We start from the raw sequence: 27,004 nt of genomic DNA on the forward strand, positions 1-27,004 counted from the left end.
GTAGTCCTTCCCATCTCCCCAAGTCCCCTAACGTCTTAGTAGTCCTTCCCATCTCCCCAAGTCCCCTAACGTCTTAGTAGTCCTTCCCATCTCCCCAAGTCCCCTAACGTCTTAGTAGTCCTTCCCATCTCCCCAAGTCCCCTAACGTCTTAGTAGTCCTTCCCATCTCCCCAAGTCCCCTAACGTCTTAGTAGTCCTTCCCATCTCCCCAAGTCCCCTAACGTCTTAGTAGTCCTTCCCATCTCCCCAAGTCCCCTAACGTCTTAGTAGTCCTTCCCATCTCCCCAAGTCCCCTAACGTCTTAGTAGTCCTTCCCATCTCCCCAAGTCCCCTAACGTCTTAGTAGTCCTTCCCATCTCCCCAAGTCCCCTAACGTCTTAGTAGTCCTTCCCATCTCCCCAAGTCCCCTAACGTCTTAGTAGTCCTTCCCATCTCCCCAAGTCCCCTAACGTCTTAGTAGTCCTTCCCATCTCCCCAAGTCCCCTAACGTCTTAGTAGTCCTTCCCATCTCCCCAAGTCCCCTAACGTCTTAGTAGTCCTTCCCAAGTCCCCTAACGTCTTAGTAGTCCTTCCCATCTCCCCAAGTCCCCTAACGTCTTAGTAGTCCTTCCCATCTCCCCAAGTCCCCTAACGTCTTAGTAGTCCTTCCCAAGTCCCCTAACGTCTTAGTAGTCCTTCCCATCTCTCCAAGTCCCCTAACGTCTTAGTAGTCCTTCCCATCTCCCCATCTCTCCAAGTCCCCTAACGTCTTAGTAGTCCTTCCCAAGTCCCCTAACGTCTTAGTAGTCCTTCCCATCTCCCCAAGTCCCCTAACGTCTTAGTAGTCCTTCCCATCTCCCCATCTCTCCAAGTCCCCTAACGTCTTAGTAGTCCTTCCCATCTCCCCAAGTCCCCTAACGTCTTAGTAGTCCTTCCCATCTCCCCATCTCTCCAAGTCCCCTAACGTCTTAGTAGTCCTTCCCATCTCCCCAAGTCCCCTAACGTCTTAGTAGTCCTTCCCATCTCCCCAAGTCCCCTAACGTCTTAGTAGTCCTTCCCATCTCCCCAAGTCCCCTAACGTCTTAGTAGTCCTTCCCATCTCCCCAAGTCCCCTAACGTCTTAGTAGTCCTTCCCATCTCCCCAAGTCCCCTAACGTCTTAGTAGTCCTTCCCATCTCCCCAAGTCCCCTAACGTCTTAGTAGTCCTTCCCATCTCCCCATCTCTCCAAGTCCCCTAACGTCTTAGTAGTCCTTCCCATCTCCCCAAGTCCCCTAACGTCTTAGTAGTCCTTCCCATCTCTCCAAGTCCCCTAACGTCTTAGTAGTCCTTCCCATCTCCCCAAGTCCCCTAACGTCTTAGTAGTCCTTCCCATCTCCCCAAGTCCCCTAACGTCTTAGTAGTCCTTCCCATCTCCCCAAGTCCCCTAACGTCTTAGTAGTCCTTCCCATCTCCCCAAGTCCCCTAACGTCTTAGTAGTCCTTCCCATCTCCCCAAGTCCCCTAACGTCTTAGTAGTCCTTCCCATCTCCCCAAGTCCCCTAACGTCTTAGTAGTCCTTCCCATCTCCCCAAGTCCCCTAACGTCTTAGTAGTCCTTCCCATCTCCCCAAGTCCCCTAACGTCTTAGTAGTCCTTCCCATCTCCCCAAGTCCCCTAACGTCTTAGTAGTCCTTCCCATCTCCCCAAGTCCCCTAACGTCTTAGTAGTCCTTCCCATCTCCCCAAGTCCCCTAACGTCTTAGTAGTCCTTCCCAAGTCCCTAACGTCTTAGTAGTCCTTCCCATCTCTCCAAGTCCCCTAACGTCTTAGTAGTCCTTCCCATCTCTCCAAGTCCCCTAACGTCTTAGTAGTCCGTCCCATCTCCCCAAGTCTCCTAACGTCTTAGTAGTCCTTCCCAAGTCCCTAACGTCTTAGTAGTCCTTCCCATCTCTCCAAGTCCCCTAACGTCTTAGTAGTCCGTCCCATCTCCCCATCTCTCCAAGTCCCCTAACGTCTTAGTAGTCTGTCCCATCTCCCCATCTCTCCAAGTCTCCTAACGTCTTAGTAGTCCTTCCCATCTCTCCAAGTCCCCTAACGTCTTAGTAGTCCGTCCCATCTCCCCATCTCTCCAAGTCTCCTAACGTCTTAGTAGTCCTTCCCATCTCTCCAAGTCCCCTAACGTCTTAGTAGTCCGTCCCATCTCCCCATCTCTCCAAGTCCCCTAACGTCTTAGTAGTCCGTCCCATCTCCCCAAGTCCCCTAACGTCTTAGTAGTCCTTCCCATCTCTCCAAGTTCCTAACATTAGTGCTGACTCTATTCTAGACATCCCTTCCCTCCTATGTATCAGTGCCTCTCAACATTCTCAATGACAAAGACATGTTTCTCTTTATTTGAAATGCTCAGCATAAGCTCTCCTTAAAGTCTTTATAAGCACCCATAACAGGCACATAATAATCATAAAAGTGTTCATCAGTTCATTTGACCGGATTTTAATGGTGGTAGCTACAGAATCTCATGTGATTGATTGTCCCTCTAAAACAGATCTGTGCAATACGGAACAAATCTTCTCTTCCTTGCAAAGATTTACAGGGCAAGGAAAATAGTGTTGAGTGTCCATGACTAACAGTTGACAGTGTGTATGTCATGCAGTGCCTAAAGTTGTCAGCAAACGTTATATGTGGGCATTATGAACAGCTTATAGCACTTCAAATAAAGTGTTACTGACAAAAGCTAGTCAGCATTGAGTTCGATTCATGATTGTTTTAAGAATTTGTTTTTGCTTTGTAGAGGACTTAGTTCCTAATCACTCATCTCTGGTTCCTAAACTAGTAACATCTACATCCCTCTGCCTTACCTTTCCTTTCCATTCTTTTGTGATTATTGTAATGCTCACTCTCAGTCTCTGGTTTTACCGATCAGCCTACCGCCCATTTGGCTGCTATAAGCTGCATGTTTTTTTAGTCTTTATTGTCATTTTGTATACATTACCATTACCTTTGTATACATTAACTTAATTTACCACATCTATACGTTTTAAAGGTAACTTCTATCCTCAAGTGGTCTGTCAAGAGATCTAACAACAACAACATACTTTGTTCAGATAACATGTCAATGCAAACCTGAGGCTGTTATGAGCATGTTGTTTTAGATGTAGAAATGTTTGTAGTTTTCTCATGTCTACCGATCCCCTTTCAGTAACATGCTGATGTAGTTGGCATTGACATTCTCTACTTTTCTGTCTGTCCATCCCTCCCTCCCTGACTCTCTACTTCCCTCCTCCCTGCCTCCCTCCATTAGATCCTCCCACCACCTCCATGCCCTCCACCACCCCTGCGCCTGTCCTAACTGGCTCTGCCTCCTCCTCCTCCTCCACCTCTGTGGGAGACAAGCAACGGGTCCCCTTTACCTCCCCCACCCTGGCAGCCCTGCCCCCTACCAACCAACTGGGTGCCATCGTGGGCGGAGCTGTGGGCGGAGCCTTGTTCCTCCTGCTGCTGCTAGTGCTGGGCGGGGTCTGTTACCTACGGCAACGGCAGACCTTCCGTGGGGACTACTACACCAAGCAGTACCTAGGGCCTTCAGACATGCAGAAGGCTCCTCCACAGCACGAGCTCCACCCCTCCAAGCCTGCCAATAACGTTTTTGTAGACAAGGACCGCGAGGAGTGGGGTGACCGCGAACGCAACCACGAGCGGGACCGCGAGCGACACCACCTGCATCCAACATCAACAACCATCATGAACAGCCACAACCACAGAGAGCCAGAGCGCCAGCCCAATGGCCGCACGAGGGCGATGAGAAATGGAGAACACCATGACCACGACCACCTGCGTAGCTACCCCAGCCCCCACCAGACTAGCCATGCCAGATACGCTGCCCCACCACACCCGCTGAGCAACGGCTCCCCCTACTTGTCGGATGACTGCTATGACAGTGGGGCCGAGGGGGACTATGTCTCTCATATGGATGGCTCAGTGATCTCACGCAGGGAGTGGTACGTCTGACCCCACCACCACCAGGCACGCTACTCTGCCAACAGACTCTGCCACCAGAGAGAAGAGAGACAACGCTGCAGAAATCACAGGAGGATTTCATACATTATTCAACAAAAGAGAATACTCACACGTTCTGCCTCTCTCTCAAGCTGTCATACATTTTGGCATCATCTCCTTAGTTCCTTCTCTTTTTCAACATGGTTTGTCATTTCGCAGTTATTTTCACTTGATTTTGATGGTCATCATGGAAGGTGTGTGAATTGCCTAGCCACACTGTGGACATGCCTTCATTCTGCACTAGAGGGCAAATCTGTGTTAACTAGCTAATGTGGGGAGGGAGGGCTTTCCCCAAAGAAAGATTAAGTAGGAAGGGAAGAGAGAAATCAAAAAGTGTAGAGTATTTCTGGCACATACAATATTATTTGGTGCAGTACGTGGATAGCATGGCTACAAATCACACAACATTATACTCATTATGTTCTGTCCCACACGTGTGTGTGTGTGTGTGTGTGTGTGTGTGTGTGTGTGTGTGTTATGAGTACCAGTGACAACTTCGTCAGTAGATGCTGTCATTGCAGCAGGATGTCATAGGCTAGAACTAAGTCTGCAATGTTATGTATCAGTGTGGTGGTCTGTCTCACTGTCTCAGATAGCAGTACCGTAATGATAACTAATGAGTTAGAACTGGGTTTTAGTTAACCTTTTATATCACCTTTTCATACAGCGATTTTCAGCCCTATATAGAATATAAAAAAAGAAACTGACATGAGGGGGCGGCTGTATATTGTAAGAGGAGTTGCATGCGTTCTGTAAGCTCTCCTTGTCTTTATTTATTTATGCTTTAGTATGCGTTAATATATAATCTGAAATGCCCGTAGTAATAGAATGCGATTAGTAGACTGCAGGGTCCCGTGTGGCTCAGTTGGTAGAGCATGGTGCTTACAACGCCAGTGTTGTGGGTTCTATTCCCACGGGGGACCAGTACGAAAAGGTATGCACTCACTACTGTATGTCGCTCTGGATAAGAGCGTCTGCTAAATGACAAAAATGTAAAATGTAGACTTTATATTTAGGGCTGTCTAGAAAACAGTGAATGGGGCATAATAATGTTTGCTTCAGTTTTGTTATTTCATCTGTAATACAGTGAAGTAAATAGAGATGATTCATGGTTCTCTGTCGTCTAGTGAAATGTCCTCTGTTGCTCACTGCTCTGGCTTCAGTTATGTGACCGGTGCCTTATCCCAGAAGATCAGTAAAGTGAGTAGAAAAGTAACTATGATAATGTTATTTTTACAGACAGAGTGCAAGGTCTGTTTGGTCCTCTGGTGAGAGAGATTTGTTTGTTGCCTTCCTTTGTTTTCTACTTTGTTTCACTGTGTTTTGATTGAGGGATTCTTTTTTTTGTGCCATATCCTCTTTTCTGGCTTCTGTCTCTAAGCCATGAAGTTTGACGATAGCATTATTTTTGCTCACACAATGAATGACATTTGCAACGTCTTCAAGTTGCAAAACACCTGAACTAAGCTAAAAGGGCGATAATTATATTATTGCACGGTTCCTATATGTCCGTTTTCTGTTAGGGCAGCAGAGTTAAGTGTGCATGGTATATAAGAAAATGACGGTGGGGATTCCCAGATTCCAGAATGTTTTGTTTAGTTCTTGTACAAAGTGAGAGAATGGAGAGTGAAGCGCACTAGTGCACCTCACCAGGGTCATCTCCAACCGTATTTCACATTGTCCTTGCAAGCACCTTCATGTTTGTTTTGTATACAAGAGAAGAGCTAATGTAAGAAAAAAAAAATGAATGCAAGAAAAAAATTGGAAATATCACATGCTGTATCATCTACGACAACAAGCATTATTTTGTAAATCTTTTTTGAGATACTTTTGTTTTCAATAAAGCACCTTTTTTCTGTGTTGCATTTCCTGATTGATCTGATCTCCTAGACTGAATCCGCCCGCATCACAAGCTCCCATAGGCTGCTACTGTACTCTCAAACTGATCATTCTCCCTGTGCTCTTCAAAGTGACGTCATCTCTAGCTCAGTCACTCATTTTACAGCCTGAGCTCCTGTGAATCACTGGCCACTTTCGCCATTTCAGACGACTTTAAAGGCTTATAGAGACTGACGGATCTACAAATCACCTTTTCATTATAAATAACTACTCAATATTATTTCTATATCAGTCAGTCACAGTTCAGCTATGATGCAGCATGGTGTTGATGCTCTCGAACACAGTCATTGTGCACACACACTCCATATCATGTCACTGTCGCTAGCCAGCGTCTCAATATGAGATTTCATTAGATTTTGTTTTTGCTCTATTTGACTGCTGCCATCTCTTTCCTCGCCTCTCTTCCTCATCCTCTCTCCACCTGCTTTTTGTAGAAGTTAGCAGAGATCAAGAAGCCCTCTCTTGTCTTTTATCTCTCTCCCCTCTGGTTCTCTTGACCTCTCTCATCTGACTTTGTGACAGAACAGAAATTGCCCCCTGCTCCCTTCTACAGCTTGTCTCCTTGTGAATTCCCCCCGTGCATCTCTCCCAGTGTCTCACAGCTGGTGAAATCAAACAGTGTTTATGTCTGCCACTGAGTCTCCCCTCTCTGGGCCATTGACTCTGTCCCCATGGCAACAGTCTTATCTGGAGTTGGTGACAGAGACAGGCTCCCTCAGGGCTCCACCACCTATACCTGCACACCGAGAGAAAAAGAGCGGAAGGGAGTGAGGGGAGAGCAAGGTTAAAGGGGCTGTTGAAGAACATTAGAGAATTGGCCATTAGACATGAAATTGCCAATTATGATAAGCTGCCTGTTGTATAGAAGGGTGGAGAAATCACGTCATTGTGACCTTGGCATTGTGTACAGTGCCTTCAGAAAGTATTCATACCACTTGACTTATTCTACATTTTGTTGTGTTATGGCCTGAATTCTAAATGGACAAAATAAAATGCATTCTCACCAACCTACACACAATACCCCATAATGACAAAGTGAAAACTTTTGCAAATGTATTGAAAATGAAATACAGAAATACCTCATTAACATAAGTATTCACACCCCTGAGTCAATAGATGTTAGAATCACCTTTGGCAGCGATTACATCTGAGTCTTTCTGGGTAAGTCTCTAAGGGACAGATTGAAATGTACAGGGTTGATCCAACTCAAGGTGTCCTAAAAGAAAAATCCCCCCCCCTCCTCCCCAAAGTTGCAAATATTTTCACATGACCCTCTTGTACTGTTAAATAAATTGAACACCATCCCCCCTCATATAATTAACTAAAAATAATGTTTATGACCACAAATGACAACTGTAGGGACCCTGTGTTTGTAAACGTGGATATCAACTTTGCCACTTTAGCATGCTTTTGTGACACAGTCGATGCCACGCAGGACTATGGGCCAGAAGGTTGAAGGTTCTCTGACCACAGAAGAGCTCACTCTCCCTGCCTATTTCATTACACTACAATTAGAGCTGGTTGCAGATAATGATCAGCTATGGGAAAATCAGGTTTTCAACATTTTGATGCCATATTTATAATTACATAACATTAATGCAACAAATTTTCCACCAACGTGTTTCTGTGCCAGTGCACCACACAACCAATAAACAAAGCATACCGACTTCAGGCACTTCAATATCATGGTTTGCGTTTTCAACACCACAATATGTAAATCTTGAGAAACAGAAAATACATCCCTCCCTACCTTGTAGGCTTACCCAGTATCGAAGGCTTGGCTTGACAATCTCCGAATGACATTCAACTTTTTTGTGTTTTGCAACAGATGCCTATTTCCATTCATCATGCACAGTTTGGATTGATTCATTGATTGATTCTACTTGCCAGTAAATAACAAAATATATATATATACACAAAGATTTTTTTAAGTGACCAGGATTGCACAATAAATTCAGGGACTTATTTCCATTGTGGTTCCTATTTTTTTTACGTAAGTACATATAGAATTACATAGATACAGACACATTACAGAGACAGAGATGAAAAAGATGAAAAAGTCTCCAGATGACTATGAGGGGGGAGTAAAAGTACAATTCTTACAAGCTTGTTTGGCTAGTAGCTTATTCTTTTGATGTTTGGGGCTGATGGTGAACCATGATGTGCAGGCATAATCAAAGTGACACTGGAATAGCCACTTCCCAGAGTCTTTAGGGTGTCTATAGCAAGGTTTTCATCCAATTGAAGATGTCTTTTCATGTGAATATTCTAAAATCTTCATAAAAAAAACAAATTTTCTTTAGGAAAATTTTGGCACCAGAAAACACACATTTAAATTTACCGGCCATTCGAGAAATGTAATGGACATCCATATGCATTCAGATCCAACCAACCGAAGCCAGCGGCATCAATAAACGAGGGATGTTGGCCAAATGAGCCACATTTACCTGTCCTTAAATAGAGCCTAGAAACAAATGACAAAAACACTATTCATAGTTTTGATGTGTAGCATATTGTATTTGTATATACAGTGGGGGAAAAAGTATTTGATCCCCTGCTGATGTTGTACGTTTGCCCACTGATAAAGAAAGGATCAGTCTATAATTTTAATGGTAGGTTTATTTGAACAGTGAGAGACAGAATAACAACAAAAATATCCAGAAAAACGCATGTCAAAAATGTTATAAATTGATTTGCATTTTAATGAGGGAAATAAGTATTTGACCCCCTCTCAATCAGAAAGATTTCTGGCTCCCAGGTGTCTTTATACAGGTAACGAGCTGAGATTAGGAGCACACTCTTAACATCTATGGGCTAGGTGGGACATTAGCGTCCCACTCTATTCAACAGCCAGTGGAAGAGCGTGGCGCGAAATACAAAAACCTCGATTTCAAAAAGGCTTTACAGCGAAAGCAAAACATTAGATTATGTTAGGAGAGTACATAGACACAAATAACCACACAGCCATTTTTCAAGCAAGCATATATGTCACAAAAACCCAAAACACAGCTAAATGCAGCACTAACCTTTGATGATCTTCATCAGATGACACTCCTAGGACATTATGTTATACAATACATGCATGTTTTGTTCAATCAAGTTCATATTTATATCAAAAAACAGCTGTTTACATTGGCGTGTGATGTTCAGAAATTGTATTCCCACCGAAAACTTCTGGTGAATTTACTAAAGTACTCATGATAAACGTTGACAAAATACATAACAATTATTTTAAGAATTATAGATACAGAACACCTTTATGCAATCGCTATGTCAGATTTTAAAATAGCTTTTCGGCGAAAGCACATTTTGCAATATTCTGAGTACATAGCTCAGCCATCACGGCTAGCTAATTTGACACCCGCCAAGTTCGGGGCTCACTAAACTCAGAATTAGTATTAGAAAAATTGGATTACCTTTGCTGTTTTTCGTCAGAATACACTCCCAGGACTGCTACTTCCACAACAAATGTTGTTTTTGTTCCAAATAATCCATAGTTATGTGCAAATACCTCCGTTTTGTTCGTGCGTTCAGGTCACTATCCAAAGGGTAACGTGCGAGCGCATTTCGAGACAAATAATTTAAAAATGTTCCATTACCGTACTTAGAAGCATGTCAAACGCTGTTTAAAATACATTTTTATGGTATTTTTCTCGTAAAATAGCGATAATATTCCAACCGGACAATGCTGTATTCATTCAAAAAGGAAGAGAAAAAATGGCGAGGTCTCGTGAACGCGCATTTCCAATCTCTTAGTCACCGGGCAGACCACTGACAAACTGTGCTCCAGTTATCTGCCCAGAGACAGGAGATGCCTCAATCCGCTTTCTGAACGCTTTAGAGAGCCAATGGAAGCCTTAGAAAGTGCTACATAACACCACGGGCACTGTAGTTTCAATAGGGAAGCAAATGGAGAACTACAAATTCTCAGAAAGGCCATTTCCTGCTTGGAATTTTCTCAGGTTTTTGCCTGCCATATGAGTTCTGTTATACTCACAGACACCATTCAAACAGTTTTAGAAACTTCAGATTGTTTTCTATCCAAATCTGCTAATAATATGCATATTCTCATTTCTGGGAAAGAGTAGTAACCAGTTTAAATCGGGTACGTTTTTTATACGGACGTAAAAATACTGCCCCCTAGCCCAGACAGGTTAAAGGGAGTGCTCCTAACCGCAGCTTGTTACCTGTAAAAAAAGACACCTGTCCACAGAAGCAATCAATCAATCAGATTCCAAACTCTCCACCATGGCCAAGACCAAAGAGCTCTCCAAGGATGTCAGGGACAAGAATGTAGACCTACACAAGGCTGGAATGGGCTACAAGACCATCGCCAAGCAGCTTGGTGAGAAGGTGACAACAGTTGATGCGATTATTCGCAAATGGAAGAAACACAAAAGAACTGTCAATATCCCTCGGCCTGGGGATCCATGCAAGATCTCACCTCGTGGGGTTGCAATGATCATGAGAACGGTGAGGAATCAGCCCAGAACTACACGGGAGGATCTTGTTAATGATCTCAAGGCAGCTGGGACCATAGTCACCAAGAAAACAATTGGTAACACACTACGTCGTGAAGGACTGAAATCCTGCCGCGCCCGCAAGGTCCCCCTGCTCAAGAAAGCACATGTACATGCCCGTCTGAAGTTTACCAATGAACATCTGAATGATTCAGAGGACAACTGGTGAAAGTGTTGTGGTCAGATGAGACCAAAATGGAGCTCTTTGGCATCAACTCAACTCGCCGTGTTTGGAGGAGGAGGAATGCTGCCTATGACCCCAAGAACACCATCTCCACCGTCAAACATGGAGGTGGAAACATTATGCTTTGGGGGTGTTTTTCTGCTAAAAGGACAGGACAACTTCACCGCATCAAAGGGACGATGGACGGGGCCATGTACTGTCAAATCTTGGGTGAGAACCTCCTTCCCTCAGCCAGGGCATTGAAAATGGGTCGTGGATGGGTATTCCAGCATGACAATGACCCAAAACACAAAACACGGCCAAGGCAACGAAGGAGTGGCTCAAGAAGAAGCACATTAAGGTCCTGGAGTGGCCTAGCCAGTCTCCAGACCTTAATCCCATAGAAAATCTGTGGAGGGAGCTGAAGGTTCGAGTTGCCAAACGTCAGCCTCGAAACCTTAATGACTTGGAGAAGATCTGCAAAGAGGAGTGGGACAAAATCCCTCCTGAGATGAGTGCAAAACTGGTGGCCAACTACAAGAAACGTCTGACCTCTGTGATTGCCAACAAGGGTTTTGCCACCAAGTACTAAGTCATGTTTTGCAGAGGGGTCACATACTTATTTCCCTCATTAAAATGCAAATCATTTTATAACATTTTTGACATGCGTTTTTCTGGATTCTTTTGCTGTTATTCTGTCACTCACTGTTCAAATTAACCTACCATTAAAATTATAGACAGATCATTTCTTTGTAAGTGGGCAAACGTACAAAGTCAGCAGGGGATCAAATACTTTCCCCCCCCCACTGTATTATGGATCCCCATTAGCTGCTGCCAAAGCAGCAGTTACTCTTCCTGGGGTCCAGCAAAATTAAGGCAGTTTATGCAATTTTAAAACATTACAATACATTCACAGATTTCACAACACACTGTGTGCCCTCAGGTCCCTACTCCACCACTACCACATATCTACATTACTAAATCCATGTTTATGTATTGTGTGTGTGTGTGTGTGTGTGTGTGTGTGTGTGTGTGTGTGTGTGTGTGTGTGTGTGTGTGTGTGTGTGTGTGTGTGTGTGTCAATGTTTGTGTTGCTTCACAGTCCCTGCTGTTCCATAAGGTGTTTTTTTTATCTGTTTTTTTTAAGTCTAATTTTACTGCTTGCGTCAGTTACTTGATGTGGAATAGAGTTCCATGTAGTCATGGCTCCATGTAGTACTGTGTGCCTCCCTTAGTCTGTTCTGGACTTGAGGACTGTGAAGAGACCTCTTGTGGCATGTCTTGTGCCAGTAGTTAGACAGACAGCTCGGTGAATTCAACATGTCAATACCTCTCATAAGTAAAAGTACTGATGAAGTCAATCTCTCCTCCACTTTCAGTTAGGAGAGATTGACATGCATATTATCAATATTAGCTCTCTGTGTACATCCAAGGACCAGCTGTGCTGCCCTCTTCTGAGCCAATTGCAATTTTCCTAAGTCCTTTTTGTGGCACATGACCACACGACTGAACAGTAGTCAAGGTGCGACAAAACTTGGGCCTGTAGGACCTGCCTTGTTGATAGTGTTGTTAAGACAGACTTCTTCTCATCTTAGCTACTACTGCATTAATATGTTTTGACCATGATAGTTTACAATCTAGTGTTACTCCAAGCAGTTTAGTCATCTCAACTTGCTCAATTTCCACATTATTTATTACAAGATTTAGTTGAGGTTTGGAGAGTGTTTTGTTCCAAATACAATGCTTTTAGTTTTAGAAATAACTTATTCCTTGCCACCCACACTGAAACTAAATGTAGCTCTTTGTTGATTGTTGCAGTAATTTCAGTCGCTGTAGTATCTGACGTGTATAGTGTTGAGTCATCCACATACATAGAAACTCTGGCTTTACTCAAAGTCAGTGGCATGTCGTTAGTAAACATTTTTAAAAGCAAGGGGCCTGAACAGCTACCCTGGGGAATTCCTTTTTCTAACAGGATTATATTTGATAGGCTTCCATTAAATAACCCCCTCTGTGTTCTGTTAGACAAGTATCCACATTATAGCAGGGGGTGTAAAGCCATAACACATACCTTTTTTCCAGCAGCAGACTATGATCAATCACTTCAAAAGCTGCACTGAAGTCTAACAAGACAGCCCCACAATCATTTTATCATCAATATCTCTCAGCCAATCATCAGTCATTTGTGTAAGTGCTGTGCTTGTTGAGTGTCCTTCCCTATAAGCATGCTGAAATTGTCAATTTGATGTTGTCAATTTGTTTACTCTAAAATAGCATTGTATCTGGTCAAACACCATTTTTTCCAGAATTTTACTAAGGGTTGGTAACAGGCTGATTGGTCGGCTATTTGAGCCAGTAAAGGGGGCTTTACTATTCTTGGGTAACGGAATGACTTTAGCTTCCCTCCAGGCCTGAGGGCACACACTCTCTAGTAGGCTTAAATTGAAGATGTGGCAAATTGGAGTGGCAATATCGTCTGCTATTATCCTCAGTAATTTTTCATCTAGATTGTCAGACCCTGGTGGCTTGTCATTGTTGATAGACAACAATATTTTTTTCACCTCTTCCACACTAACTTTACGGAATTCAAAAGTACAATTCTTGTCTTTCAGAATTTGGTCCGATATACTTGGGTGTGTAGTGTTGGCGTTTGTTGCTGGCATGTCATCCCTAAGTTTGCTTATCTTGCCAATGAAAAAGTAATAAAGTAGTTTGCAATATCAGTGGGCTTTGTGATGAATGAGCCATCTGATTCCATAAATGGAGTCAAGTTGGCTTTTTTCCCCAAAATTTCATTTAAGGTGGCCCAAAGATTTTTACTATCATTATTTATATAATTTATCTTTGTTTCATAGTGTGGTTAATTTTTATTTTTATTTCGTTTAGTCACATGATTTCTTAATTTGCAGTACGTTTGCCAGTCAGTTGGGCTGCCAGACTTAATTGCCATACCTTTTGCCTCATCCCTCTCAACCATACAATTTAAAAATTCCTCAGCAATCCAAGGGGATTTAACAGTTTTTACAGTCATTTTCTTAATATGTGTGTGCTTACTAGTAACTGGAATAAGTAGTTTCATAAATGCGTCAAGTGCAGCGTCTGGTTGCTCCTCATTACACACCACAAAACCAGCAAATATTCTTTACATCATCAACATATGAATCACTATAAAACTTATTGTATGACCTCTTATACACTATATTAGGCCCAGCCTTTGGAAATGTTGTTTTCCTAGATATGGCTATTAAATTGTGATCACTACATCCTATGGACTTGGATACTGCTTTAAAGCAAATTTCTGCAGCGTTAGTAAAAATGTGATCAATACATATTGATGATTTAATTCCTGTGCTGTTTGTAACTACCCTGGTAGGTTGACTGACAACCTGATCCAGGTTGCAGGCACTGGTTACAGTTTGAAGTTTTTTCCTGAGTGGGCAGCTTGACGATAGCCAGTCAATATGTAAATCACCAAGAAAATACAGTTGAAGTCGGAAGTTTACATGCACCTTAGCCAAATACATTTAAATTCAGTTTTTCACAATTCCTGACATTTAATCCAAGTAAAAATTCCCTGTCTTCGGTCAGTTAGGATCACCACTTAATTTTAAGAACGTGAAATGTCAGAATAATAGTAGAGAGAATGATTTATTTAAGCTTTTATTGCTTTCATCACATTCCCAGTGGGTCAGAAGTTTACATACACTCAATTAGTATTTGGTAGCATTGCCTTTAAATTGTTTAACTTGGGTCAAACATTTCGGGTAGCCTTCCACAAGCTTCCCAAAATAAGTTGGGGGAATTTTGGCCCATTCCTCCTGACAGAGCTGGTGTAACTGAGTCAGGTTTGTAGGCCTCCTTGCTCGAACACGCTTTTTCAGTTCTGCCCACAAAATTTCTATAGGATTGAAATCAGGGCTTTGTGATGCCACTCCAACACTTTGACTTTGTTGTCTTTAAGCCATTTTGCCACAACTTTGGAAGTTTGCTTGGGGTCATTGTCCATTTGGAAGACCCATTTAGCTTTAACTTCCTGACTGATGTCTTGAAATGTTGCTTCAATATATCCACATCATTTCCCTGCCTCATGATGCCATCTGATTTGTGAAGTGCACCAGTCCCTCCTGCAGCAAAGCACCCCCACAACATGATGCTGCCACCCCCGTGCTTCACGGTTGGGATGGTGTTCTTTGGCTTGCAAGCCTCCCCCTTTTCCTCCAAACATAACGATGGTCATTATGGCCAAACAGTTCTATTTTTGTTTCATCAGACCAGAGGACATTTCTCCAAAAAGTATGATCTTTGTCCCCATGTGCAGTTGCAAACCATAGTCTGGCTTTTTTATGGCGGTTTTGGAGCAGTGGCTTCTTCCTTGCTGAGCGGCCTTTCAGGTTATGTTGATATAGGACTCGTTGTACTGTGGATATAGATACTTTTGAACCTGTTTCCTCCAGCATCTTCACAAGGTCCTTTGCTGTTGTTCTGGGATTGATTTGCACTTTTCGCACCAAAGTACGTTCATCTCTCGGAGACAGAACGCGTCTCCTTGCTGAGCGGTATGATGGCTGCGTGGTCCCATGGCGTTTATACTTGCGTACTATTGTTTGTACATATGAACGTGGTACCTTCAGGCATTTGGAAATTGCTCCCAAGGATGAACCAGACTTGTGGAGGTCTACAATTTTTTTCTGAGGTCTTGTCTGATTTCTTTTGATTTTCCCATTTTCCCACTGAGTTTGAAGGTAGGCCATGAAATACATCCACAGGTACACCTCCAATTGACTCAAATGATGTCAATTAGCCTATCATAAGCTTCTAAAGCCATGACATTATTTTCTGGAATGTTCCAAGCTGTTTAACAAAACATTTGTGAAGTGGTTGAATAATGAGTTTCAATGACTCCAACCTAAGTGTATGTAAACTGTATACTTCTCTGTTGATATCATATACATTATCAAGCATTTCACACGTATTATCCAGATACTGACAGTTAGCACTTGGTGGTCTATAGCAGCTTCTCACAAGAATGGGCTTTAGGTGAGGCAGATGAACCTGTAGCCATATTACTTCAACAGTATTTAACATTAGATCGTCTCTAAGCTTTACAGGAATGTGGTTCTGAATATAGACCGCAACACCGCCTCCGTTGGCATTTCTGTCTTTTCGGTAGATGTTATAACTTCTTGGTGACAGGGGGCAGTATTCATAAATTCAGATGAATACGTGCCCAAATTAAACTGCCTGCTTCTTGGGCCCAGAAGGTAGGATATGCATATTAGTAGATTTGGATAGAAAACACTCTGAAGTTTCTAAAACTGTTTAAATGATGTCTGTGAGTATAACAGAACTCATATGGCAGGCAAAAACCTGAGAAAAGATCCAACCAGGAAGTGACTTGTAGTTCTTCTATCTAATCCCTGTTCAAACTACAGTGTCTGTGGGGTCATTTTGCACTTCCTAAGGCTTCCATTGGCTGTCAACAGCCTTTAGAAACTTCATCTGTCTACTGTTACTGGGCAGAGAATAGGAGCTCAGTCAATCAGTGGACTGCCTGGGACCAGTGAGTTGTTTACTGCGCGGGCACATTTGGCGCGCCGCTCCTTCTTTTTCTTCTGTAATGAATACGCTATTGTCCGGTTGGAATATTATCGACGTTTTATGTTAAAAAGACCCTAAGGATTGATTGTAAACATCGTTTGACATGTTTCTATGAACGGTAATGGAACTATATGACTTTTTGTCTCTTGTTTTATGCTCACGCGTTATGCCTTTGGATAGTCATCTGAACGCACGAACAAAACTGAGGTATTTGGACATAAATATGGAGTATTTCAAACAAAAATAACATTTCTTGTGGAAGTAGGAGTCCTGGGAGTGCATTCTGACGAAGATCAGCAAAGGTAAGGGAAGATTTATAATACTAATTCTGAGTTTAGTTGACTCCAGAACTTGGCGGGTAACTGTATAGCTTGCTTTGATGGCTGAGCTCTGTACTCAGAATATTGGAAAATGTGCTTTCGCCGAAAAGCTATTTTAAAATCTGACACAGCGGTTGCATTAAGGAGTAGTATATCTATAATTCTTTCAATAACTGTTGTAAAGTTCATCAACATTTATGATGAGTATTTTTGTAAATTGATGTGCTCATTCACCGGGAGTTTTGGTGGGAATACATTTTCTGAACGTCACGCGCCAATGTAAAATGGGGTTTATGGATATAAATATGAACTTTATCGAACACAAAATACATGTATTTTGTAACATTGAGTCCTGGGAGTGTCATCTGATGAAGGTCATCAAAGGTTAGTGATTCATTTTAGCTGTATTTCTGTTTTTTGTGACGCCTCTCCTTGCTTGGAAAATGGCTGTGTGGTTTTTCTTGTCAAGGTGATGTCCTAACATAATCTAATGTTTTGCTTTCGCCATAAAGCCTTTTTGAAATCGGACACTGTGGTTAGATTAAGGAGAATCTTATCTTTAAAATGGTGTATAATACTTGTATGTTTGAGAAATTTGAATTTTGAGATTTTTGTTGTTTTGAATTTGCCGCCCTGCTATTTCACTGGCCTTACCGCGGGTGGGACGCTAGCGTAACTAACTCCAGTGTATATTTCGCCTTGTGTTTTAGGTTATTGTCCTGCTGAAAGGTGAATTTGTCTCCCAGTGTCTGTTGGAAAGGAGACTGAACCAGGTTTTCCTGTAGGATTTTGCCTGTGCTTAGCTCTATTCTGTTTATTTTTATCCCGAAAAAAACTCCCTAGTCCTTTCCAATAACAAGCATACCCATAACATGATGTAGCCACCACCATGCTTGAAAATATGAAGACTGGTACTCAGTGATGTATTGTGCTGGATTTGCCACAAACATAACGCTTTGTATTCAGAACATGAAGTTAATTACTTTGCCACATTTGTTGCAGTTTTACTTTAGTGCCTTATTGCAAACAGGAATATTTTAATTCTGTGCAGGCTTCCTTATTTTCACTCTGTCAATTAGGTTAGTATTGTGGAGTAACTACAATGTTGTTGATCCACCCTCAGTTTTCTCCTGTCACAGCCATTCAACTCTGTAACTGTTTTAAAGTCACCTTTGGCCTCATGGTGAAATCCCTGAGTGGTTTCCTTCCTCTCCGGCAGCTGAGTTTGGAAGGAAGCCTTTGTCTTTGTAGTGACTGGGTGTATTGATACACCATCCAAAGTGTAATTAATAACTTCACCTTGCTCAAAGGGATATTCAATGTCTTCAACAGGCTCCCTTCTTTGTGAGGCGTTGGAAAAACTCCCTGGTCTTTGTGGTTGAATCTGTGTTTGAAATTCACTGCTCAACTGAGGGACCTTACAGATAATTGTATGTGTGTGGGGTACAGAGATGAGATAGTCATTCAAAAATCATGCTAACCACTATTATTGCACACAGAGTCTATGCAACTTATTAAAGTATGTGACTTGTTAAGCACAGGTAGACTTCTGAACTTGCCTTAACAAAGGGGTTGAATACTTACTTATTGACTAACGACATTTCAGCTTTTCGTTTTTATTAATTAGTAAAAAATTCTAAAAGTATTATTCCACTTTGTCATTATGGGATATTGTGTGTAGGCCAGTGACAAAAAAAATCTCAATTTAATCAATTTGAAATTCAAGCTGTAACACAACTAAATGTAGAAAAAGTCAAGGAGTGTGAATACTTTCTGAAGGCACTGTATGTCATCACGACACAGCTTTTCCAGAAACTCTTATTCTTTTTTATCTTGTCATGTGTGCTCCCTTTCCGGCCTCTAGGTCACCAGGCTGCTCGTTATGGCGTACACCTGTCACCATCGTTACGGGCATTATGACACTTACCTGGACTCCATCACCTCCTTGATTACCTGCCCCTATATATGTCACTCCCTTTGGTTCCTTCCCCAGGCGTCATTGTTTCTGTTTCATGTCTGTGCGTTGTTCATGTTTCTTATTTTGTATTAAGTTGTGTTTATTTATTAATACACTCAATCCCTGAACTTGCTTCCTGACTCTCAAGTGTGAAACGTTATAGATCTGCTTTTCTTTCAGTAGTTAATCTATGAAAGTTGTTCAAGGTCTCATTCACCTTGGCCTAATACTATAGTACTGAGTGGAATGTTAATTTAACACCAGCTCTCCAACAGTAATGAGTTTCAGTCTGTTATGCTTGAATTGCATTGAAACCCCCAATTAACACATATATTCATTGATTTGTCTTATCTATCACCTTCAGCAGATATGAAGAGATTCAAGGGATACTTTACGAACCAGATTCGACAACCCACAGTGCAGACAGCAGGGTAGTGCACATTCTAAATGAATGTGAAAATATTTAATTTAGGAATCAGTTCATTCTTAAATAAAGATTGAGCTCGACTGTAACAAACAGAGTAGTGGGGCCCACCAGGACTGTGCCCCACTGTGCTGCTAGCTGGTGTCTGATAGGGACAGATGCTTGAGAGGGTGACAGACCACGACCACCCACACTCTTCCTGTCCCGCCTCCTCCTTCCGTCTGATCCGCCCTCTACATGAGCATCTGCTCCCTCATGGCTAGCTGTTGTCCCAGTAACCACGTGACCCTTGACCTTACTTGTGGTGATTTTAGGGTGGGTGGGTGACTGTCTCAGGGGCATCCTCTGACCCCTCCCACCCTCAGTTTGACCTCTATAGGTCAGTGAGGTGTGTTCAGGGTGTTTAGGGTCGCCCTGACCTAAACTGGGTTAGGAGCGGGGGTTCGGTCGTAAACTTCTGCTTCCTTCTGGCCTTTCAGGGGGATTTGGGATTGGCTCTGTCTGTCAGCATTTAGCACTGTTCTGAAACTGGTGAATTGGGAGATTGAGTGAAACATTGAGACCCTGAGAGGATTAACCCTCTGCCTGGGTCAGTTTGTAGTTTTGGAATGCATTGCCAGGATGGAGTTTTATAACCTTGGCGGTTCTTGTCTCTTTCACTATCTGATCCTCTTAAAGGTGTTGGTCATGGAAAAGTTAAACATGGACATCCACACACCCTACAACACACTCCTATCACCTATAGACCTCACACCTGTCTCCACCCCACCCCACTCAGCTCATAGGAGCAGTATCTACGCTCTGGCCATGTCTCTGATCAGACGTACGTTAGCTAAAGTGGGCAGAGATAAAGAGAGTCTTAAGGTCATTGTGCTTGACTCATCATCTGCTGTCATGTTTATCAAAGGGAGCGGTTGCTATGGCCCTTAGAGGACTGTCTGACTAATACCTCCTCTCCTCTCCTTTTCACTTTCTCGTCTCATTCAAGATCCGGTGTGTGATCTCCCTTTGCGCTCCTGCTAAGTCCAACACCCCCTATTGTCGGCCATGTGAGGTGTATGTATAGAGGAAGATGGAGGGAGGAGGGGTGTACATGGGTCGACCCAAGGTCCCAGGCTGTTTGTTCTGCATCATAATTGAGATGATATTTTTGATTCTCATCTCTTGGCTGTCACACTCTCTTTACCCTCTCTCTCCTTCCTCTCAGCCCTATCAGCCCTCTTTCATGCCACTAACTAATAAGCAACCACACTGTTATGTGCAACCGGGCCCCATAAATGTTGTGTGTATGCCACTAGGTTGTATAAGTGCCCTCTCCACCTCACTGGCCACAGGCCAGGGTTCTGTGAATTTAATTCATCTTAATTAATCATAATTATTGATAATCCCCTCTCTGGACCCCCGACATGGATAACGAGCATGTCATCTAACAGAGTTAACAGAGAGAGGTTGCCAAGCCACCTTACATGCACAGGATCAGGGAGAAAGACTGATAGAGAAAGATGGAGGTTGAGGTGAAAAGTGAATGAGGCCAAGTGAAGTATTGGAGACCTGCAGGGGAGAGCCTTTAGCAGGAGCAGCATGGAGCCCCTAATTACACTGTTACTGTAGTTAGTACTGCTGGGAGACATAGCAAGTAACCTGCCTGCTGCACACAACAAACTCTCTCTCTCTCTCTCTCTCTCTCTCTCTCTAACACACACACACATCACACACAGACACACACACGTCACACATAGCCTCTTAAACCTACATGTGCACTCTTAGAATGTTCCTGGATTTGTATATTCTCACTTATTTCTGCATGATATCCACACTGCTATTTTATGTGGTGTTGTGTCTGTGCTGTTTCATATCATCCGTCTGTGTTCTTTTCCAGACCAGTCTCAGGAACAGAGGTACAACTCCATTGCCGTGGCGGGGGCAGTGATGGGGGCGGTCCTCGCCCTTTTCCTCATTGCTGTCTTCACCATCATCATCCTCACCGCACGGAAGACCTCGCCCCCAGCGTTCACAGACAAAGTGTGAGTTAAAGTGATGTCACCGTATACTACGGCAGTAGCTAATCAATTAAGCCATGAGTTATATCATCAACTGATATGTTTTGTGACTGTATCAAATCAGCATAGAGTTACAGTCTAACTCAAATCCAAAGGGCTTTCCTACACATACTGCGTTTTGAGTCATCCCACTGCAGTGTACCATAAAATGGAGTCTGGTGCAGGGAAGTAAAGAGGTGGTGGTATAAAGTTCAGGGGTGACAGGTAATTGCAGTCTTGGCAGGAGTTCCTTGTCTTGTTTTTCTGAGTTAGTTTCTATTGCTAGACTTGTGCTCATGTTAACGTTAAGGCAAGGAGAAGGAAGGAACTTTTAGATGAAATTATTTACAGTCCTTGAGAGTTGGGTCACTCCCTGACCAAGAGGTCTGTGACTGGCATCTGACCATGTGTGTGTAGGTGGATTCTAGTGATTAAGTTGATTCTAGTGATTTGGAAGCCACAAAGAAAGTGGCTGATATAATATTTCAACTCATATATGTGTATCCTCCTGTCCTCCTGCATTTCCCAATACAGGATGTGAAGCAAAACAATAGCAGGTTTTTCTCATTGGTTTATCCTCCTAATACACCATAGATATGGAGGTCCGTCCGGCATCTCTATCCCCACAGGGATTACATAATCTCTGTGTTCCTTTTGTTCATGAAAGGCCTCCTCAATCCCACACCTCCCCTGTCTGTCTGCAGTTCCTCACCGTCCATTCACAGATTCAGTTTCTGACACCCGGAACGAGCTGGCCAATCAGCCGCTCCCGTTCCATAGAAGTGGGCGGCCCCTAGCGGAGCATCACTCCCAGTTGATGTTCTTCATGAGGGAGACAGAGAGAAACACAGTGAGCTGAGGAGGATGTGTCTGATGTGGGAACAATCAGTCCGTGGTGCTACAGCCTTTATTAACGTACATTGCACACTGCTAAACACTGCATGCAGGGGAGGGTTGCACTACAATACAGAGTAATGTAATGTACAATACAGTACATCAATGTACATTCATTTAGAGAGAATGGGAGTTGTTGGGCTGCAGGCAGTTCTGCTAAAAGGCTCTCATTCTTCTGTCATGGTAGCAGTTTAGGATAAAGCCTATGGAGACTCTCTCAGCTAGCGGGAGCTGGGGTTGTTTGGATCTTTCAGGTTGAAAGCATTTAAGTGTGTGTGTGTGTGTGTCTTTGATTATACAGTTGAAGTAGCAAGTTTACATACACCCTAGCACATACACCTTATACACATTTAAACTCAGTTTTTCACAATTCCTGACATTTAATCCTAGTAAAAATTGCCTGTCTTAGGTCAGTTAGGATCGCCACTTAATTTTAAGAATGTGAAATGTCAGAATAATAGTAGAAAGAATGATTTATTTCAGCTTTTATTTCTTTCATCACATTCCCAGTGGGTCAGAAGTTTACATACACTCAATTAGTATTTGGTAGCACTGCCTTATAATTGCTTAACTTAGGTCAAATGTGTTGGGTAGCCTTCCACAAGCGTCCCACAATAAGTTGGGTGAATTTTGGCCCATTCCTCCTGACAGAGCTGGTGTAACTGAGTCAGGTTTGTAGGCCTCCTTGCTCACACACGCTTTTTCAGTTCTGCCCACTAATTTTATATGGGATTGAGGTCAGGGCTTTGTGATGGCCACTCCAATACCTTGACTTTGTTGTCCTTAAGCCATTTTGCCACAACTTTGGAAGTATGCTTGGGGTCATTGTCCGTTTGGAAGACCCATTTGCGACCAAGCTTTAACTTCCTGACTGATGTCTTGAGATGTTGCTTCAATATATCCACATACTTTTCCTCCCTCATGATGCCATCTATTTTGTGAAGTGCACCAGTCCCTCCTACAGCAAAGCACCCCCACAACATGATGCAGCCATCCCCGTGCTTCATGGTTGGGATGGTGTTCTTTGGCTTGCAAGCCTTCCCTTTTTCCTCCAAACATAACGATGGTCATAATGGCCAAACAGTTCTATTTTTGTTTCATCAAACCAGTGAACATTTCTCCAAAAAGTATGATCTTTGTCCCCATGTGCAGTTGCAAACCATAGTCTGGCTTTTTTATGGCGGTTTTGGAGCAGTGGCTTCTTCCTTGCTGAGCGGCCTTTCAGGTTATGTCGATATAGGAATTCGTTTTACTGTGGATATAGATACTTTTGTACCTGTTTCCTCCAATATCTTCACAAGGTCCTTTGCTGTTGTTCTGGGATTGATTTGCACTTTTCGCACCAAAGTACGTTCATCTCTAGGAGACAAAACGCGTCTCCTTCCTGAGCGGTAAGACGGCTGCGTGGTCCCATGGTGTTTATACTTGCGTACTATTGTTTTGTACAGATGAACATGGTACCTTCAGGCGTTTGGAAATTGCTCCCAAGGATAAACCAGACTTGTGGAGGTCTACAATTTCTTTTCTGAGGTCTTGGCTGATTTCTTTTGATTTTCCCATGATGTCAAGCAAAGAGGCGCTGAGTTTGAAGGTAGGCCTTGAAATACATCCACAGGTACACCTCCAATTGACTCAAATGATGTCAATTAGCCTATCAGAAGCTTCTAAAGCCATGACATCATTTTCTGGAATTTTCTACGCTTTTTAAAGGCACAGTCAACTTAGTGTATGTAAACTTCTGACCCACTGGAATTGTGATGCAATGAATTACAAGTGAAATAATCTGTCTGTAAACAATTGTTGGAAAAATTGCTTGTGTCATGCACAAAGTAGATGTCCTAACCGACTTGCCAAAACTATAGTTTGTTAACAAGAAATTTGTGGAGTGGTTGAAAAACGAGTTTTAATGACTCCATCCTAAGTGTATGTAAACTTCCGACTTGAACTGTATGTATGCTTGACTCTTACTCACCCAAACCCTATCCCTACATTCTAGCAGTTTCTGATTAAGAGCACTAGTTTAATCCTGATAATAATGCTGAAAGTAAGCCTAGATTGTTTTATTAGTTTTGCCATTGATCCAAGGTGTTATTTAACCATTATGATAGTAGTCTGATCGCTTTGTTAAATCTCGACTCTCTGGCTCTTTCACTGGAGTTTCACATTTGGATTCTACAGCCGTTTGTCCCCACGGCCTTGGAGCTGGTGAGTGTGAGAGCAGATTCTTAGTCTGACTGTTGGAGAAGACTCTAATACATCCAGTCTGGCCAAAAGAAACATGACCCTGATCTGAAACCCAGTATTGAACAGCTGTGTGCGAATGGAAAAAAATACTTTCTGTCCCTGCATGCATGTGTGTGTGTGCCACATAGCTCTACTACTCAAACACACCACACACACACACACACACACACACACACACACACACACACACACACACACACACACACACACACACACACACACACACACACACACACACACACACACACACACACACACACACACACACACACACACACACACACACACACACACACAGACTCAGGTTCAGACGGGTGTGTCTACTCTACTCTGGGCCTTCTTGGTGTGTGTCTGATGCCAAAAAAAGGCAGTCGTCCTGAGTGTGACCCTGCCTGTGTCCCCCTGAGGGCGTCCCTACTGACCCTGTGGGCCCGGCTGAATGATTCCAGGCCTCATCCCTCTCTGTCATCACACACACATTAAAGCCCAGGTCTTCTTCTAATGGATCTGGTGCAGTCTTTTGTCACAGAGGCTACTGTGGGAAACACACGCAAGTTCATTAACTATACATCAACCATGTCTTCTCTCCAGGTCTCATCCAAGTAGGAGAGAAGGAGCTGGAGACCTAGGAGCAAGGCAGTTATAAGGGATGCACTTTAGGGTGATCAATCTTTTTAGAAATCAATGATTATGATGAGAGGTAATAAATGACCACAGGTCCAAGTGTATATGTTTTTGATCAGTGGGGAAAGGTTGCAAAAATTAACTATGAACTCAAGCTGCTTTCCAATTCTCTGGAATGTGAGGGTCATCACTACCATAATAGGAAGTACATCCACAACCTAATATTACACGTCCCTGTGTGTATCACCTGGGTGAAGGACAACAATTTGGAGTTAGAGCAAGAGAGATGATACTACAGCTCTCCAAAACAGGAGTGAAGTGTAGAGGAAAGAGCTGACAGTGTAGTGGAGTGAAGATGCTGTGATGGTTGTGTGAGGTGAAGTAGGAGGATGGTTTTTACAACTAGTGTTTAGAACAGGATCCATTGGAGGGGAGTTGGTCAGTGTTTTGCTGGTGGAGGGGGATTGATGTTGAGGGGAACTTGAGTGTGGTTTGAAGGATGTGGGAGGAGATTAGGTTGATTGGCAAGCCAAGCGTGAGGTGAGCCTTTATTAGGGATGGATGTTAACCTAATCATTCTATTAAACCCGGCTTAGCGCCTGTCAATTCTAGTCTGTAATTGATTTAATTCACAGTGGAAACCGTTCCTAACAATTTAATTAATCTGGTCCAACCACTTTGCAATTTCCTGGTTTGCCATCTCACAATAATATGTCCTACGGTGTGAGTTTTAGTCACTGTCTGCTTACATTTTAAGAGTGACAACAAATGTTTTTTATTTTCTCCTGTCTCCCTGCAGGATTGATCTACCTCCAACACACAAACCACCTCCTCCCTACACAGAGAGACCCACAGCCATCCCTCTGGCTGTCCATGCACCACAGGTGGCCTCCCTGTCACAGGTAAACACTGCACTGTACTATTATTGAACACCGCCCTCTGCAACTAGATCCTAGATTTCCTGAAGGGCCAACCCCAGGTGGTGAGGGTAGGCAACATCACCTCCGCCACACTGACCCTCAACACGGGGGCCTCACAGGGGTGTGTGCTTAATCCCCTCCTGTACTCCCTGTTCACCCACAACTGCGTGACCAAACACGACTCCAACACCATCATCAAGATTGCTGACGACGGTATTAGGCCTGATCACTGGCAACGATGAGACAGCCTACAGGGAGGAGGTCAGTGGCCTGGCAGTGTGGTGCCGAGACAACAACCTCTCCCTCAACGTCAGTAAGACCAAGAAGCTGATCGTGGACTACAGGAAACGGAGTGGCAAGCATATCCCCATCCACATCGACAGGGCTGCAATGCAGAGGGTCGAGAGCTTCATGTTCCTCAGGGTCTAAATCAATAAGGACTTAAATTGGTCCACTCACACGCGCACAGTCGTGTAGAAGGCGTGACAGCGCCTCTTCCCCCTCAGGAAGTGGTAAAGGTTTGGTATGGGCCCTCAAATACTTAAAAAGTTATGCAGCTGCACCATTAAGAGCATCTTGACTGGCTGCATCACTGCTTGGAATGACAACTGCACCGCCCTCAATTGCATGGCGCTACAGAGGGTGGTGCAGACAGCCCAGTACATCACTGGGGTCGAGCTCCCTGCCATCAAGGACCTCTATACCAGGTGGTGTGAAAGGAAGGCCCGTACAATTGTTAAATACTCTAGCCACCCAAGCCATAGACTGTTTTCTCTGCTGCCGCACGGCAAGCGGTACCGGTGCATCAAATCTGACACCAACAGGCTTCTTAACAGTTTCTATCCCCAAACCATAAGACTGCTAAATAGCTAACATAATGGCTACACAGACTATCTAAGTTGACCCTTGTATTTTATTTGTTATTTTTGCACTGTCTCTCTATGCACACTCACAGGACTCTACACACTCACGCACACTGACATTCCAACACACACATAACTTGCACACACATTTATACTGACTCTGCACACATGCACACATGCTCACATACAGTCATAATTTATGCTGCTGCTTCTCTGTTTATCATATATCCTAATGCGTAGTCACCTTACCCTATACATGCAGTATTTACCTCTATCACTCCAATATCCCTGCACATTGTAAATTATGGTATTGGAATTGACCCTGTATAAAGCTTGTTACTTAATTTTTATTTCTTGTGTGTTTTTGCTCTGATGTTATTTTTAGTGCTACATTGATATTGATTACTGCATTGTTGGGTTTGGAACTTGCAAGAAAGGAATTTCACTGTAATTGTGCCCGTGACATTAAAACTACACACTTTATTATGTGTAGGGTTGCAGATGGTGTTAGGGTTAGGGCTACATCTGGG

At 43.2% G+C, this 27,004-nt stretch overlaps 1 protein-coding gene and 1 non-coding gene across 3 annotated transcripts in view; both read left to right on the forward strand.

Annotated features, from left to right (window-relative positions):
- Window positions 1-27,004, forward strand: part of LOC106568037 (nectin-3-like protein) — an 88,861-nt gene that overhangs the window by 56,191 nt on the left and 5,666 nt on the right. The window contains exons 6-7 of one of the 2 annotated variants that reach the window (XM_045692301.1): window positions 20,770-20,914; window positions 25,491-25,593. In XM_045692301.1, coding sequence (XP_045548257.1) covers window positions 20,770-20,914; window positions 25,491-25,593 — 248 coding nt within the window. Of the gene's footprint in view, window positions 1-3,254; window positions 5,875-20,769; window positions 20,915-25,490; window positions 25,594-27,004 lie in introns of those variants that run through there. The other variant, XM_045692300.1, reaches the window with a different exon arrangement.
- Window positions 4,858-4,933, forward strand: trnav-uac (transfer RNA valine (anticodon UAC)). The gene has a single exon. It is a non-coding gene; the product is annotated as a tRNA-Val (tRNA).

The sequence above is a fragment of the Salmo salar genome, chromosome ssa13 (genome assembly GCF_905237065.1).
Source record: "Salmo salar chromosome ssa13, Ssal_v3.1, whole genome shotgun sequence".
Taxonomy (NCBI): domain Eukaryota; kingdom Metazoa; phylum Chordata; class Actinopteri; order Salmoniformes; family Salmonidae; genus Salmo; species Salmo salar.